Source organism: Salmo trutta, chromosome 16 (genome assembly GCF_901001165.1).
Source record: "Salmo trutta chromosome 16, fSalTru1.1, whole genome shotgun sequence".
Lineage (NCBI taxonomy): Eukaryota > Metazoa > Chordata > Actinopteri > Salmoniformes > Salmonidae > Salmo > Salmo trutta.
The window spans coordinates 58,140,073-58,157,286 of record NC_042972.1 but is presented as its reverse complement, the minus strand read 5'-3'; the positions used below and the strand labels follow the sequence as shown (position 1 = coordinate 58,157,286).

The following is a 17,214-nucleotide window of genomic DNA, read 5'->3' as shown; positions in this document are numbered from 1 at the left end:
TGAACTTGATTGAACAGACATGCATGTATTGTATAACATAATGCCCTAGGTGTGTCATCTGATGAAGATCATAAAAGGTTAGTGCTGCATTTAGCTGTGGTTTGGGTTTATGTGACATGATATGCTAGCTTGAAAAATGGGTGTCTGATTATTTCTGGCTGGGCACTCTCCTGACATAATCTAATGTTTTGCTTTCGTTGTAAAGCCTTTTTGAAATCGGACAGTGTGGTTAGATTAACGAGATTCTTGTCTTTAAATAGCTGTAAAATAGTCATATGTTTGAGAAATTGAAGTAATAGTATTTCAAACGATTCAAAAATCGCGCCACTGGATTGAAGTGGCTGTTACGTAGGTGGGACGAAATCGTCCCACATGCGCCAGAGAGGTTAATACATGTCACATATCAGTTTGAAAACAATGTAAAAACAAAAATCTTTGGTCTCTTTTTGTCTTTCTTGAGTAAGGCCGTTCCAAAATGCAGGTGTTTCAGCCTGGCTCAGGGCTTTCTGTGGTAGTGGGGCAGCCAGCTGAAAATACGGAGCTAAGGGGCTGGTAATATTTGTCACAACTATCGTCATGGAGAGAAGAAGTGGACCAAAATGCAGCAGAGTTAGTGTTCAGCATCATTTAATTCAAAAAAAGATCACTGGAACACTACAAAACAAGAAAATACCGACAGCTCAACAGTACTGACAGCATAACACACTGAACAGAAACAATTACCCACAACCCCAAAGAAAAACACACACTCCTATATAGGACTCCCAATCAAAGGCAACTCAACACACCTGCCTTCAATTGGGAGTCCTAATCACCAACACAACCATTCACACACACAAAAACCCTGCCACATCCTGACCAAAACTAATCCAATTGCTCCCTCTGCTGGTCAGGATGTGACAATATTATCTAGTTGTGCCGTGTTTGGCTCAGTGTTCTGTCATTCATGGGGACACTACGTCACCGCAAAATCTACGGGGAGACCTCAAAAATTCAAGCCCCTTGGTTATTGCCATAGAGTTACATCAGAAGTGCCCATCCAAGAAGGCTCAAGGTCACAGATAAAATGACTTCAAATCATGTTATATCTACCATAGCTTTGATTGGACTGACCATGTTAACATCATACTTTCAAAATCTTAGCTAGCAAGCTAGACAAGCAGTCATCACCATGAATCAAGTGAACAATCTACCTGGCAAAACCTTTACAATCCTTGTCGCATGAAGATAAATTAAAGATAAAAAGTATTGGTGCTCATCGGCCTTTGGACATAAACATTACACAACAAGTTGGAACTTGCAAATTCAACAATGAGTGGTTTGGAAGGAATCAGTGGCTAACTGCAAGTGTTGCAAAGCAATCACTAGCCTGCTATTCAGTAGAGTGGGTTTAGGTCCAGGTCTGGGTTTAAAGGTCTCCTTTCCAAGCTTAAAAGGATAAACATTCAACACCATGGGCCAGAAATGAATACATTGGCCATGCTGTCAATCCAGCATGAATTCTGCCGAGTTCAAAACAATTGAAAACTAGGAACTGGGAAATCTCAGACTTCAGTGAGTTCAAGACAACTGGGAGCTCTGACTGCGCAAATACGTTTTGAACGGTCATCCAACTCGGAATTCCAAGTCAGGAACTCGGGCCTCTTTCTAGATCTCTGAACAGTTGTTTTGAAGGCACCATAAATCCAGAGAATGCCAGACTTTGATGACAAAATTTGCCCACAAGAAGGAACGCTGCACCACCTTTCTGTTCAAGTGAGCACAGCACAAAATGTGATGCCAAAAATGTATTGTATGCAGCTGCATAAATTATGTAATATGCCAGGGAGATATGTATACTTTAGCTAAGAAAATAACACGAAGTGTAGGTTGTGTAGTAAACTGTTAGTAGCCCATGTGCCTCACCCTAATAATTTGGTACCTTTCTCCCTCATAACTTAGCCTACTGTTCTGACTTGGTGTTGTAGCCCATAGTCTGTTTTAGAGAAATGTAATCATTGAATATTGTAATATCTTTCATTGTCTGCTTATATGTCCCCTTTATTTATCCTACGGTTCTGACTTGGTGTACAGGGAGAATACTGTAAGAACGGCCTATGTTCTGAAATCTGTCACTGTACATTTCAAAAGTGCTGAACAAATAGAAATATTCACTACATCCGTCCTAGCTCGCTCGTTAATGTTTTAATCGAAATTACGGATTGCCTCTTATCCACTGGTTGTCCCCTTATCCCATAGTTTGTACATATCAATTGTCAGTAGAAACAACATTTGTTTAAGCAAGTCACCCATATCAGCTATGTTTTTTTAAAAGGCAGTAAATGTGTCTGAATGAACTGTTTCGCTGCAAGACAAGACTCTGCTGATAGCCAGGTGTAGCAGTGGTAAGGATTCACTCCATGGTGCTGAAAAGAAAGCTCTGCTGTTGGGACAGCTTTATGTAGGCCCTAACAGTTTGTGGTCACCGTTTGTCACCATTATAGCGCAATTAATGTATTGTTTAGTGTTGTGTCGTGGCTTTGCTGTCATGCCTCCCCCCCAAAATTGGGGAGTTTGCCCCAACAAGATTTACATGCTAAAATCGCCACTGTCGTTAGCTGTATTTCAGATGTAAAAAGTTGGATATTAAATTATATTTCTCTCTCTCTCTCTGTGTGTGTGTGTGTGTGTGTGTGTGTGTGTGTGTGTGTGTGTGTGTGTGTGTGTGTGTGTGTGTGTGTGTGTGTGTGTGTGTGTGTGTGTGTGTGTGTGTGTGTGTGTGTGAATTATATGGTAATACAAAATGTAAGTTTACACACTCTCAGGAATGTCATACATGATGAATCATAAGCTAATACACTAAATTTCACACATCTAGATGGCCGGGTGGTGTGGAGACAGAGACAGCAGGGGTTCAAACTGTAGAACCCAGTTCCTACATTTTAATATAAAAATAGATTTTATTAAACAAAACTATGCAACATTTTATCTCTGGGACCCTCAGGATGACAAATCAGAGCAAGATTACTGAATGTAAGTACATTATTTACCTTCAGAAGTGAATGTATCAAACCAGTTGTTGTGATAAAAGTTTTTTGTTGTTGTGCACTCTCCTCAAACAATAACATGGTATTTTTTCACTGTAATAGCTACTATAAATTGGACAGTGCAGTTCGATTTTACAAGAATTTAAGCTTTCTTCCCATATAAGACATGTCTATGTCCTGGAAGGTTTGCTGTTACTTACAACTGACATGCTAATCACATTGGTGCACATTAGCTAAACCGTCCCAGTATATGGACACCCCTCCTGTAGAGGTTAACGAGTCGGACGCAAGGGATTTACTCTAGACACCTGACAAGGCCCTCATCCCCATCATTCACAGGACAAAGAGACTGAGATATCGGGGACGAAGGTCGGGGTGCCTTGTAAGGATCCGGCAGCGAGTGGGTAATGTGCCTTTACCATCGGTCCTCTTAGCCAACGTACAATCATTGGATAATAAAATAGACAAGCTATGAGCACGTATATCCTACCAACGGCACATTAAAAACTGTATTATCTTATGTTTCACAGAGTCATGGCTGAAGGACGACATGAATAACATAGAGCTGTGGCAGGTTATACACTGTATCGGCAGGATAGAAGAGCAGCCTCTGGTAAGACAAGGGGTGGCGGTCTATGTATATTTGTAAACAAAACCTTTACGCCACATACAGAGACACGTACAAAGCTCTCCCTCCCCCTATATTTGGCAAATCAGACCATAGTTCTATCCTCCTGATTCCTGCTTACAAGCAAAAACTAAAGCAGGAAGCACCAGTGACTCGGTCAATAAAAAAGTGGTCAGATGAAGCAGATGCTAAGCTACAGGACTGTTTTGCTAGCGCAGACTGGAATATGTTCTGAGATTCTTCCGATTGCATTGAGGAGTACACCACATCAGTCATTGGTTTCATCAATAAGTACACCGATGACGTTGTCCCCACAGTGACTGTACGTAGATACCCCAACCAGAAGCCATGGATTACCAGGACGTGTACTCGGAGCATGTGCTGACCAACTAGTAAGTGTCGTCACTGACATTTTCAACCTCTCCCTGTGTGTAATACCAACCTGTTTCAGGCAGACCCCCCTGCCATGAAGTGCTTTGAAAGGTTGGTCATAGCTCACATCAACACCATTATCTCAGATACCCTAGACCCACTCCAATTTGCATACCACTCCAACAGATCCACAGATGATGCAATCTCTATTGCACTCCACACTGCCCTTTCCCACCTGGACAAAAGGAACACCTATGTGAGAATGCTATTCATTGACTACAGCTCAGCGTTCAACACCATAGTGGCCTCAAAGCTCATCACTAAGCTAAGGACCCTAGGATTAAACACCTCCCTCTGCAACTGGATCTTGGACTTCCTGACAGGCCACCCCCAGGTGGTAAGGGTAGGTAACAACACATCCACATGCTGATCCTCAACACTGGGGCCCCTCAGGGGTGCGTGCTCAGCCCCTCCTGTACTCCCTGTTCACTCATGACTGCTTGGCCCGGCACAACTCCAACAGCATCATTAAGTTTGCCGATGACACAACAGTGGTAGGCCTGATCACCGACAACGTTGAGACAGCTATAGGGAGGAGGTCAGAGACCTGGCCGTGTGGTGCCAGGACAAAAACCTCTCCCTCAACGTGATCAAGACAACGGAGATGATTGTGGACTACAGGAAAAAGAGGACCGAGCACGGCCCCATTCTCATCGACGGGGCTGCAGTGGAGCAGGTTGAGAGCTTCAAGTTCCTTGGTGTCCACATCACCAACAAACTATCATGGTCCAAACACACCAAGACAGTCGTGAAGAGGGCACTACAAAGTCTATTTCCCCTCAGGAGACTGAAAAGATTTGGCATGGGTCTTCAGATCCTCAAAAAGTTCTACAGCTGCCCCATCGAGAGCATCCTGACTGGTTGCATCACTGCCTGGTATGGCAACTGTTCGGCCTCCGACCACAAGGCACTACAGAGGGTAGTGCGAACGGCCCAGTACATCACTGGAGCCAAGCTTCCTGCCATCCAGGACCTCTATACCTGGCGGTGTCAGAGGAAGGCCCTAAAAATTGTCAAAGACTCCAGCCACCCTAGTCATAGACTGTTCTCTCTGCTACCGCATGGCAAGCAGTACTGGAGTGCCAAGGCTAGGTGCAAAAGGCTTCTAAACAGCTTCTACCCCCAAGCCATAAGACTCCTGAACACCTAATCAAATAGCTACCCAGACTATTTGCATTGCCCCCCCCCTTTCCCCTTATTTTACGTTGCTGCTATTCTCTGTTTATTATCTATGCATAGTCACTTTAACTCTACCTATATGTACATATTACCTCAATTACCTCGACTAATCGATGTCCCAGCACATTGATTGACTCTGTACCGGTACCTACCCCGTATATAGCTTCACTACTGTTATTTTACTGCTGCTCTTTAATTATTTGTTACTTTTATTTCTTATTTTTTACTTAACACTTATTTTTCTTACAACTGCATTGTTGGTTAAGGGCTTGAAAGTAAGCATTTCACTGTAAGGTCTACACCTGTCGTATTAGGCACATGTGACAAATATAATGTGGATTTCAAGTTTTTTTCTGTCAATAATGTTTGGCTTGTGATGTGATTGGTCTGAAGCCAAATCCAAACTGGCTTCTCTTGACACTTTTTTTTTAGGTGCACCAGGACTATTCACAGCTGAGCTCACTCAGTTTAAGGCATAGCTGATTGGCTATTATTTTATTTTTTATTTTTTATCAAGGGAGGCCGAATAGATACTCTACACATACTAAGACAGAAGGTCGCTGTTTTGTTTGCTAGGATGCTTTTTCTGGTGAGAAACATTCAGCCTCTTGTGAACTGAAGAACATTAATGAAACACAGAGAGACTAAAGATAAATAATTGAGTATGTTTTTTTCTTTATACATTTTTGGGGAAAGTCTGGCATCCCTTGGCATCCGTGAATACAAACCGCTGTTGATGAGAGGAATCATTTGAAGCAATTGTGGTCTGGTCAGTTCTTTCAGTTTTGTGTGAGTCCTCTTCCCTTTCAAAAATGCCTGCCTTGGGGAGGGACAGGCCACAGCACGAAGCACGTTCAGATCTCACCCCCGCACCGGAAGTTGTCATGGGGTGGACATGATCAAAACAAACCCAGTGGTCCCCCAGGGTGAAATTCACCTTTACATAAAATTGCTTTGACAAGTAAATCAATTGAGTTGTACCTAATGAACGGCAAAGATTAGATTAGAAAAGGAGCCTGAAAAAAAGATAATTGTGGGAAAGTGTTTATGATATAGGCCAAGGTCATTACAATGTAATTTGTGGTGAATTTTTTCTCCACCAAAAAATGCCATTATTGAAGGTGCGTGTTCGGGCATGCGCGCATCCATGCCATCAGTGCGAGTCTGACGATGATGCACGCGCACAGGAGGGTAGCCTCGGTTCCTTCCTCCATTCGGATGTAGTATGGATTTTAGATGCCTTGTCGAACGGATAAACATTAACATGACTTACTTAGCCTATTAAACGGCGCATGTTTAGTCTATCACGTTGTGAATTCATTTTCTTAAAAAAAAAAAATCATTCCGTGCTCTTTTTAAGATCAAAATGCCGGAGTTTATCTCTGTCGATGGGTTTATCGCCGAGACCTTGGAGGACTATAGCTCTCCAACAACCTCGTCTTTCACCACCAAAATGTCAAGTTGCAGAAACGCAGTAGACAACATCGAAGAGGTAAGTTAATTGTTTCTGTACATTATGGCTATCATAACCTGTAATCATTTGAGAAACACTCTTTTCACGTCACTTCGATACAGAAACGAATGGGAGTTTTTGGGAGGCTTGCCAAGGTACGCCCAGCACAAAGGTGTGCTATACAATTCCGGCATCAACCAACTATCGCTCAATCTATGGACTGGGGTAGTAGACAAAGCGCCTGACGGCTTTCTTTGTGTCGGCCGTATCTTTTTTCTCGTTTGTTCACGAATGAATTTAATTCCACAATACATAAGCATGGTTTTTGTCACGAAAAGGCTCAATGTTGCATTAGATTTCACCAATATGCGTAAAAGCATCTACATTGTGGTGATGTCCTTTGTTTATCAGATTATTCCTTGTGGCGCTCGTGCTCATTGTATGGAACGCGAGGAAAAACATTCCAATGTATTATATACTGCTCAAAAAAATAAAGGGAACACTTAAACAACACATCCTAGATCTGACTGAAATAAATAATCTTATTAAATACTTTTTTCTTTACATAGTTGAATGTGCTGACAACAAAATCACCCAAAAATAATCAATGGAAATCCAATTTATCAACCCATGGAGGTCTGGATTTGGAGTCACACTCAAAATTAAAGTGGAAACCACACTACAGGCTGATCCAACTTTGATGTAATGTCCTTAAAACAAGTCAAATTGAGGCTCAGTAGTGTGTGTGGCCTCCACGTGCCTGTATGACCTCCCTACAACACCTGGGCATGCTCCTGATGAGGTGGCGGATGGTCTCCTGAGGGATCTCCTCCCAGACCTGGACTAAAGCATCCGCCAACTCCTGGACAGTCTGTGGTGCAACGTGGTGTTGGTGGATGGAGCGAGACATAATGTCCCAGATGTGCTCAATTGGATTCAGGTCTGGGGAACGGGTGGGCCAGTCCATAGCATCAATGCCTTCCTCTTGCAGGAACTGCTGACACACTCCAGCCACATGAGGTCTAGCATTGTCTTGCATTATGAGGAACCCAGGGCCAACCGCACCAGCATATGGTCTCACAAGGGGTCTGAGGATCTCATCTCGGTACCTAATGGCAGTCAGGCTACCTCTGGCGAGCACATGGAGGGCTGTGCGGCCCCCCAAAGAAATGCCACCCCACACCATGACTGACCCACCGCCAAACCGGTCATGCTGGAGGATGTTGCAGGCAGCAGAACGTTCTCCACGGCGTCTCCAGACTCTGTCACGTCTGTCACATGTGCTCAGTGTGAACCTGCTTTCATCTGTGAAGAGCACAGGGCGCCAGTGGCGAATTTGCCAATCTTGGTGTTCTCTGGCAAATGCCAAACGTCCTGCACGGTGTTGGGCTGTAAGCACAACCCCCACCTGTGGACGTCGGGCCCTCATACCACCCTCATGGAGTCTGTTTCTGACATTTGTGGCCTGCTGGAGGTCATTTTGCAGGGCTCTGGCAGTGCTTCTCCTGCTCCTCCTTGCACAAAGGCGGAGGTAGCGGTCCTGCTGCTGGGTTGTTGGCCTCCTCCACGTCTCCTGATGTACTGGCCTGTCTCCTGGTAGCGCCTCCATGCTCTGGACACTATGCTGACAGACACAGCAAACCTTCTAGCCACAGCTCGCATTGATGTGCCATCCTGGATGAGCTGCACTACCTGAGCCACTTGTGTGGGTTGTAGACTCCGTCTCATGCTACCACTAGAGTGAAAGCACCGCCAGCATTCAAAAGTGACCAAAACATCAGCCAGGAAGCATAGGAACTGAGAAGTGGTCTGTGGTCTCCACCTGCAGAACCACTCCTTTATTGGGGGTGTCTTGCTAATTGCCTATAATTTCCACCTGTTGTCTATTCTATTTGCACAACAGCATGTGAAGTTTGTCAATCAGTGTTGCTTCCTAAGTGGACAGTTTGATTTCACAGAAGTGTGATTGACTTGGAGTTACATTGTGTTGTTTCAGTGTTCCCTTTATTTTTTTGAGCAGTGTATATCAATAACCACTACTATTATGATGGTGTGCTCGCTAAACATCCTATTTATGTTGCCTTTGAATCCATTGCCACTGGTTTTATTGTTGGACTGAGAACGTAATTTTACCACTATACTCGACAGTAAATAGACTGCTGTAACACAGTCGATTCGTTTGGAAAGTGGTGAAATTAACCATTTAGGCAAGTACGCCCATGGCATAGAAAAATGACAACACAACTTTGTCAACTCCATTTATCTATCCTAGATATCAATTCAATAAAGTTATTTTTATAATAGTAATAATTTACACATAATTTGCAGTTTTTATGATTTTGATTCAAGCTACTTATAATAGGAGGCTATCAAGGCCTTTTTATTACAAAATCGGGCAGTTCTTTTAAAGATTAAGATGCTTAATTCATAATCTTATAACCATTATTTAGTGTAGGCCTACTGTATAGTCAATGATCATAAATGCTTGACAGCTGTTTTTGACCAGCCATATTGAAATCCCAGATACCTCAGAGGTAATGTTTTTATTTTTTAACTTTTACCCCTTTTTCTCCCCAATTTTGTGATATCCAATTGGTAGTTAGTCTTGTTCCATCGCTGCAACTCCCGTACGGACTCGAGAGAGGCGAAGGTTGAGAGCCACGTGTCCTCTGAAACACGACCCTGCCAAGCCGCACTGCTTCTTGACACACTGTTCACTTAACCCGGAAGCCAGCCGACACCAATGTGTCAGTGGAGGAAACACCGTACATCTGGCGACAAAAGTCCGCTTGCACGCGTCCGGCCCGCCACAAGGAGTCAGCCAAACACTCCCCTAACCTGGCCGGCGCTGGTCCTATTGTGCGCCACCTTATGGGTTTCCCGATCACGACACGCTGTGACACAGCCTGGGATCGAACCTGGGTCTCTAGTGACATCTTAAGCACTGTAATGCAGTGCCTTAGACCGTTGCGCCACTCAGGAGGGCCCAGAGGTCATGTTTTTAACAATGGTTTGTTTGAGTGGTAAGCCTAACGAAGCCAACTGTGGACAAGTCAAGGAGTGAAGTCGGGGGAGGTGCATTTGCGACAGCCGTTAGTCGGACACTGTAGTGGTTTTCCAACAGTAAGGCTCAGTTCAATATGGCAGTTTCAACATATCTGCTATTGTTTATAAAAGTGTATCTGTATAAATGTTTAAACTTTTCTATGCCTCCTATCACACACACAAACTGAAAACATAACATGTCTACAATGAATTGGTTAGAGAGAGGTCTGAAATATCACTTTCATTTGGATCTGCTGTAGCTTTAGAATAGCTGCAAAGTTTGTTCCTGTTTCAGTCACCTCATGGGCCACGTTCGAATGGGTCAAACAAAACACCCTAATGATTTGGTTGACAAATAGTGCCTCCCACAATGTAGGTGATGGGTGCAGTTGGTGAGAAGAACCATGGCTTAATCGAAAATTGCATGACCTTTGATCACACAACTTTTGTAAAGGCCATGCTGGACAATTTTTATAACCATAATGCAACACACTTTGAAAAAACGGGATCCACCCCTTTTCAAAGTGTGTTGCATTATGGTTATAAAAATTGTCCTCCATTAAGACCTTCGCTTGAAAAATTTGAAAAAAGTGGCAAAAGTACTGTTTGACCATTTTGAGATGCCGTAGCCAGTATACATTTCCTCCAAATAGTCGGAATGAATCTTAGATGACTCAAGAATTCTATCATTAATTATAGTTTTTGCCAAAGAGATCTTAGTCGTGCAACTTTATATCTAACTAAGATGTTTGGTGCAGTATTTCTCAATTAAAAAAGTTGCTTGAAAACTAGTCCTCTCTCGTTGAATGACAAGACTTTATTGAAGAATCCCTACTGTTGACCAATCACTGACGATGGGGTGTAAACTTGGGCTCCGAACTTCAGCTTACCTCCAAAAAATAAGTTGTGTGCCTGAACAGCCGAAAAGAAAACTTCACAAAATGTAGTCATAATATATGCATGAACACAGAGAGCCTGTTCTATTGGAAAAAAATATATAGAAAGCCTTTACAGCAGACTGAAAGCGGTTGCATGCATTTTGAATTGCGGTTTATTTATTGTTTAGGCTAATTATTCAAAGCTCCTTTTATTATTTCATTTTAAAACTAAAATGCTTGATTGCATTTCAAAGCATGAATGTCTCGTATGCTGTGTGATCGAATGATTGATTGATACAGTAGCCTATATATTGAAATATAAGCCTAAGTAAGTTACGGTATTAAAACTAAACAGGACACGCTCTTTGGCCTACAGCTCGATGGTGGTAATACAAGGCTACTATACAAAGCCTACTAATGATAACGACATTGCCTATTATGATTATCATTATTATAATAGTAATAAGTAATCTTAAGAATAAGATGGAGATCAAGGAAAGGAGGGTTTAGGAGCGAGAGCTGCGTGTATATTGTGTGTGATAAATAGGTGCTGTTAGATTACAATATTATTTTTCTGACTGTTTGGAACAGTGTAAACAACACTAAATAAATTATCTCCACAGAGGAATTCTATAGCTCTGTCAGGGTGACCATCGGGTTCTTAGTCACCTCTATGACCAAGGCACTTCTCACCCGATTGCTCAGTTTGGCCTGTGCGGCCAGCTCTAGGAAGAGTCTTGGTGGTTCCAAACTTCTTCCACTTTTAAGAATGATGGAGGCCACTATGTTCTTGGGGATCTTCAATGCTGGAGATTTTTTTTTGGTACCGTTCCCCAGATCTGTGCCCTAACACAATCCTGTCTCGGAGCTCTATGGACGATTTCCTTATACCTCATGGCTTGGTTTTGGCCTGACATACACTGTCAACTGTGGGACCTTATATAGACAGGTGTGTGCCTTTCCAAATAATGTCCAATGAATTAAATTTACCAAAGGTGGACTCCAAATCAAGTTGTAGAAACATCTCAAAGATGATCACTGGAAACAGGATGCACCTGAGCTCAATTTTGAGTCTCATAGCAAAGGGTCTGAATACTTATGTAAATAAGGTATTTCAGTTTTTTTGTTATTAATTTGCAAACATTTCTAAAAACCTGTTTTTTGCTTTGTCATTGTGGGGTATTGTATGTAGATTGCCGAGAAAAAAATATTAAATACATTTTAGAATAAGGCTGTAATATAACAAAATGTGGAAAAAGTCAAGGGGTCTAAATACTTTCCGAAAGCACTGTATATATGGATGATTGATAATGCCAGGCACATTTAACAGTTAGGCTATTGATTATAGACCTTAAGTCGGTTTTCTCAACAACAAAAAATTGACAATTAGGCTAAGGCAAGGGCTGCCTCCGCCACATTGTTTTCAATCCCAATATGCTGGTTAACTTTGCTTTTATGCACATAGCAACATATGGAAAAGCGCCAATTCTATGGCGCACTGAAGATTGGTACAGAACCGTGGACGGCATCCTTATATAACGCGGGAAAGAAATTCCACAAATTAACTTTTAACGCACACCTGTTATTTGAAATGCATTCCAAGTGACTACCTCATGAAGCTGGTTGAGAGAATGCCAAGAGAGTGCAAAGCTGTCATCAAGGCAAAGTGTGGCTACTTTGAAGAATCTGAAATATAAAACATATCTTGATTTGTTTAACACTTTTTTTTTTTTTTGGCTTCTACATGATTCCATATGTGTTGTTTAATAGTTTTGATGTCTTCACTATTCTAGTGTAGAAAATAGTAAAAATAAAGACACTTGACTGGTACTGTCACCTGGAATGCATTTCAATTAACAGGTGTGCATTGTTCATTTGTGGAAGTTCTTTCCATAATGCGTTTGAGCCAATCAGTTGTGCTGTGACAAGGTAGGGGTGGTTTACAGAAGATAGGCCTATTTGGTAAAAGACCAAGTCCATATTATGGCAAGAATAGCTCAAATAAGCAAAGAGAAATGACAGGCCATGATTACTTTAAGACATGAAGGTCAGTCAATAATGAAAATGTCAGTGCAGTCGCAAAAGCCATCAAGCTCTATGATGAAACTGGGTCTCATGAGGACCACCACAGCACAGGAAGACCCAGAGTTACCTCTTCTGCAGAGGTTAAGTTCATTAGAGTTACCAGCCTCAGAAATTGCAGCCTAAATAAATGCTTGAGTTCAAGTAACAGACACATCTCATCTGTCTGCGATTTATTTCGATTTCAAGGCACACTTAACCATCATGGCTACCACAGCATTCTGCAGAGATACGCCATCCCATCTGGTTTGGGCTTAGTGGGACTATCATTTGTTTTTCAACAAGACAATGTCGCAAAACACCCTTTCAGGCTAAGGGCTATTTGACCAAGAAGGAGAGTGATGGAGTGCTGCATCAGATTAACTGGCCTCCACAATCACCTGACCTTCATAGTTTTAATGTCTTCACTATTATTCAACAATGTTGAAAAATGTAAAAACAAAGAAAAACTCTTGAATGAGTAGGTGTCCAAACTTTTGACTGGTACTGTATATAATATATATTGTTCTGTGTTTTTATTTTATTTTCAAGTGTACTCTATTTATTATTTCTTTTATTGAACTATTTTTTTCTGCGATATTGAAGACCTACACTGTACTGTTTACACCTGCTGTATCCTGTGCACTTGACAAATGCACTCTGATTTGATTTTGAGGGTGTTCAATCCACTGAGTTTGAGGTAGGCTTTCCTTAGTGGGTAAACCTGCCCCCCCCCCCCCCCCCCCCACATAATATAACATTATTACACCACTACATATCTACAATACAAAATGGATAATACCCACACAACAATATTTCAATGTATAGTTGAAGTCGGAAGTTTACGTACAACTTAGCCAAATACATTTAAACTCTGTTTTTCACAATTCCTGACATTTAATCCAAGTAAATATTCCCTGTCTAAGGTCAATTAGGATCACCACTTTATTTTAAGAATGTGAAATGTCAGAATAATAGTAGAGAGAATGATTTATTTCAGCTTTTATTTCTTTCATCACATTCCCAGTGGGTCAGAAGTTTATATACATACACTCAATTAGTATTTGGTAGCATTGCCTTTAAATTGTTTAACTTGGGTCAAATGTTTTGGGTAGCCTTCCACAAGCTTCCCACAATAAGTTGGGTGAATTTTGGCCCATTCCTCCTGACAGAGCTGGTGTAACTGAGTCAGGTTTGTAGGCCTCCTTGCCCGCACACACTTTTTCAGTTCTGCCCAAAAATGTTCTATAGGATTGAGGTCTGGGCTTTGTGATGGCCACTCTAATACCTTGACTTTGTTGTCTTTAAGCCATTTTGCCACAACTTTGGAAGTATGCTTGGGGTCAATGTCCATTTGGAAAACCCATTTGCGACCAAGCTTTATCTTCCTGACTGATGTCTTGAGATGTTGCTTCAATATATCCACAGAATTTTCCTGCCTCATGATGCAATCTATTTTGTGGAGTGCACCAGTCCCTCCTGCTGCAAAGCACCCCCACAACATGATGCTGCCACCCCCGTTCTTCACGGTTGGGATGGTGTTCTTCGGCTTGCAAGCCTCCCTACTTTTGTACCCGTTTCCTCCAGCATCTTCACAAGGTCCTTTGCTGTTGTTCTGGGATTGATTTGCACTTTTCGCACCAAAACATGTTCATCTCTAGGAGACAGAACACCGCTCATGAAGGAGATGTGTTCTATGACGGCTGCGTGGTCCCATGGTGTTTATACTTGCGTACTATTGTTTGTACAGATGAACGTGGTACCTTCAGGCATTTGGAAATTGCTCCCAAGGATGAACCAGACTTGTAGAGGTCTACAATTTGTTTTCTGAAGTCTTGGCTGATTTCATTTCCCCCCCCCCCCCCCATGATGTCAAGCAGAGAGGCACTGAGTTTGAAGGTAGGCCTTGAAATACATCCACAGGTACACTTCCTATTGACTCAAATGATGTCAATTAGCCTAACAGAAGCTTCTAAAGCCATGACATAATTTCCTGGAATTTTCCAAGCTGTTTAAAGGCACAGCCAACTTCATGTATGTAAACTTCTGACCCACTGGAATTGTGATACAGTGAATTATAAGTGAAATAATCTATCTGTAAACAATTGTTGGAAAAAGTACTTATGTCATGCACAAAGTATATGTCCTAACCGACTTGCCAAAACTATAGTTTGTTAACAAGAAATTTGTGGAGTGGTTGAAAAACAAGTTTTAATGACTCCAACCTAAATGTATGTAAACTTCTGACTTCAACTGTACGTGTGTGTAGAGTGGGTGTGCCTGCGTTTGTGTGCGTATGCTTGCTTCTGTGTGTGCGTGTGTGTGTGTGTACCTGTGTGTGTCTCTTCACCATCGCCACTGTTACATAAGGTGTATTTTTATCATTTAAATGTTTTTTATAGTTTGATTCTACTGCTTGCATCAGTTACCTGATGTGGAATAGAGTTCCATGTAGTCATAGCTCTATGTAATACTGTGCTCCTCCCATAGTCTGTTCTATACTTGGGGATTGTGAAGAGACCACTGGTGGCATGTCTTGTGGGGTATACATGGGTGTCCGAGCTGTGTGCCAGTAGTTTAGACAGACAGCTCGGTGCATTCAGCTTGTCAACACAAAAATAAGTATTGATCAAGTCAATCTCTCTTCCACTTTGAGCCATGAGAGATTGACAAGCATATCATTGTTAGCTCTCCGTGTACGTTTAAGGGCCAGCCATGCTGCCCTGTTCTGAGCCAATTGTAATTTTCATAAGTCCCTCTTTGTGGCACCTGACCACACGATTGAACAGTAGTCCAGGTGCAACAAAACTAGGGCCTGTAGGACCTGCCTTACTGATAGTGTTGTTAAGAAGGTAAAGCAGAGCTTTATTATGAACAGACTTCTCCCCATCTTAGCAGCTGTTGTATCAACATGTTTTAACCACGACAGTTTACAATCCATGGTTAGTCCAATCAGTTTAATCACCTCAACTTGCATAATTTCACATTATTAATTACAATATTTAGCTGAGGTTTAGGGTTTAGTGAATGCTTTTAGTTTTTAAAATATTTAGGACGAAATGATTCCTTGCCACCCATTCTGAAACTAACTGCAGCTCTTTGTTAACTTATTTTGTCTACAAAGCTGTCATATTGACTTAGCCCACTAGGGACTTTTCTATCATTGTTAGTAACCAATATCTACTGTTTGGTTATGTATTTCTGTGATTATTTAGTTAATTAGTAAATAAATAATTAAGCCAATTTGTATATTGCTGATTCATTATGGAAACTAGGGTTCGTGCAGATAACCAAGAATTTTACGACGTTCAGATGAGACTGATAGAAGGTAAAGAATAATTAATGACTGACTGATGACTGAAATGTAAGAGATCTTTAGATCTCTAAGAGTTAATTCGGAAAACGGAACTCCTTAAATAAACTTCTCTGTGGTGCCCCAGGTTAATAATGAGTTAATTGTTGCATGATGTAATTCAATTGTGGAATCAAAATAGCATGTCATCACATAAGGATACTAAAGACATGACACCATGCATTGTATGTAACCAGTCAAATTCATTCAAACTGCTACGGATGCAAGCACCGACTTATGTTCACTGGACTGCCAGATGGTGAAGCGTGATTCATCACTCCAGAGAACGCGTTTCCACTGCTTAAGAGTCCAATGTCGGCGAGCTTTTCACCACTCCAGCCAATGCTTGGCATTGCGCATGGTGATCTTAGGCTTGTGTGCGGCTGCTCGGCCATGGAAACCCATTACATGAAGCGCCTGACGAACAGTTCTTGTGCTGCCGTTGCTTCCAGAGGCAGTTTGGAACTCGGTAGTGAGTGTCGCAACCGAGGACAGACGATTTCTACGCGCTACGCCCTCAACACTCGGCAATCCCAATCTGTGGGCTTGTGTGGCCTACCACTTCATGGCTGAGCCATTGATGCTCCTAGACATTTCCACTTTACAAGACCAGCACTTACAGTTGACTGGGGTAGCTCTAGCAGGGCAGAATTTTGACGAACTGACTTGTTGGAAAGATGTCCTCCTATGATTGTGCTACGTTAAAAGTCACTAAGCTATTCAGTAAGGCCATTCTACTGACAATGTGTGTCTATGGAGATTGCATGGCTGTGTGCTCGATTTTTTTTTTTACACAGTGTGGCTGAAGGAGCTGAATCCACTAATTTGAAGGGGTGTTCACATACTTTTGTATATACAGTGTATTTGTCTTGATGTTTTAAGTTATCACAGAAGTTAGTAAAAATGTTATTTTACAATAAATCAAATAATGAAAATTAGTTGTTTATACATTGAACAAAAATATAAACCCAACATGAAACAATTTCAAAGCTTTTATCAAATCCTAGTTTATTTGTCACGTGCGCCGAATACAACAGGTGTAGGTAGACCTTACAGTGAAATGCTTACATACAGGCTCTAACCAATAGTGCAAAAAAAGGTATTAGGTGAACAATAGGTAAGTAAAGAAATAAAACAAAAAAGACAGGCTATATACAGTC

General features: G+C 41.7%; 1 protein-coding gene across 1 annotated transcript in view; it reads left to right on the top strand.

Moving 5' to 3' along the window:
- Positions 1-6,397: 6,397 nt before the first annotated feature.
- unm_sa1614 (un-named sa1614) overlaps positions 6,398-17,214 on the top strand; it is a 119,680-nt gene continuing 108,863 nt past the window's right edge. The window contains exon 1 of the mRNA XM_029695093.1: positions 6,398-6,757. Coding sequence (XP_029550953.1) covers positions 6,632-6,757 — 126 coding nt within the window. The 5' untranslated portion in view covers positions 6,398-6,631. The remainder of the gene's footprint in view (positions 6,758-17,214) is intronic.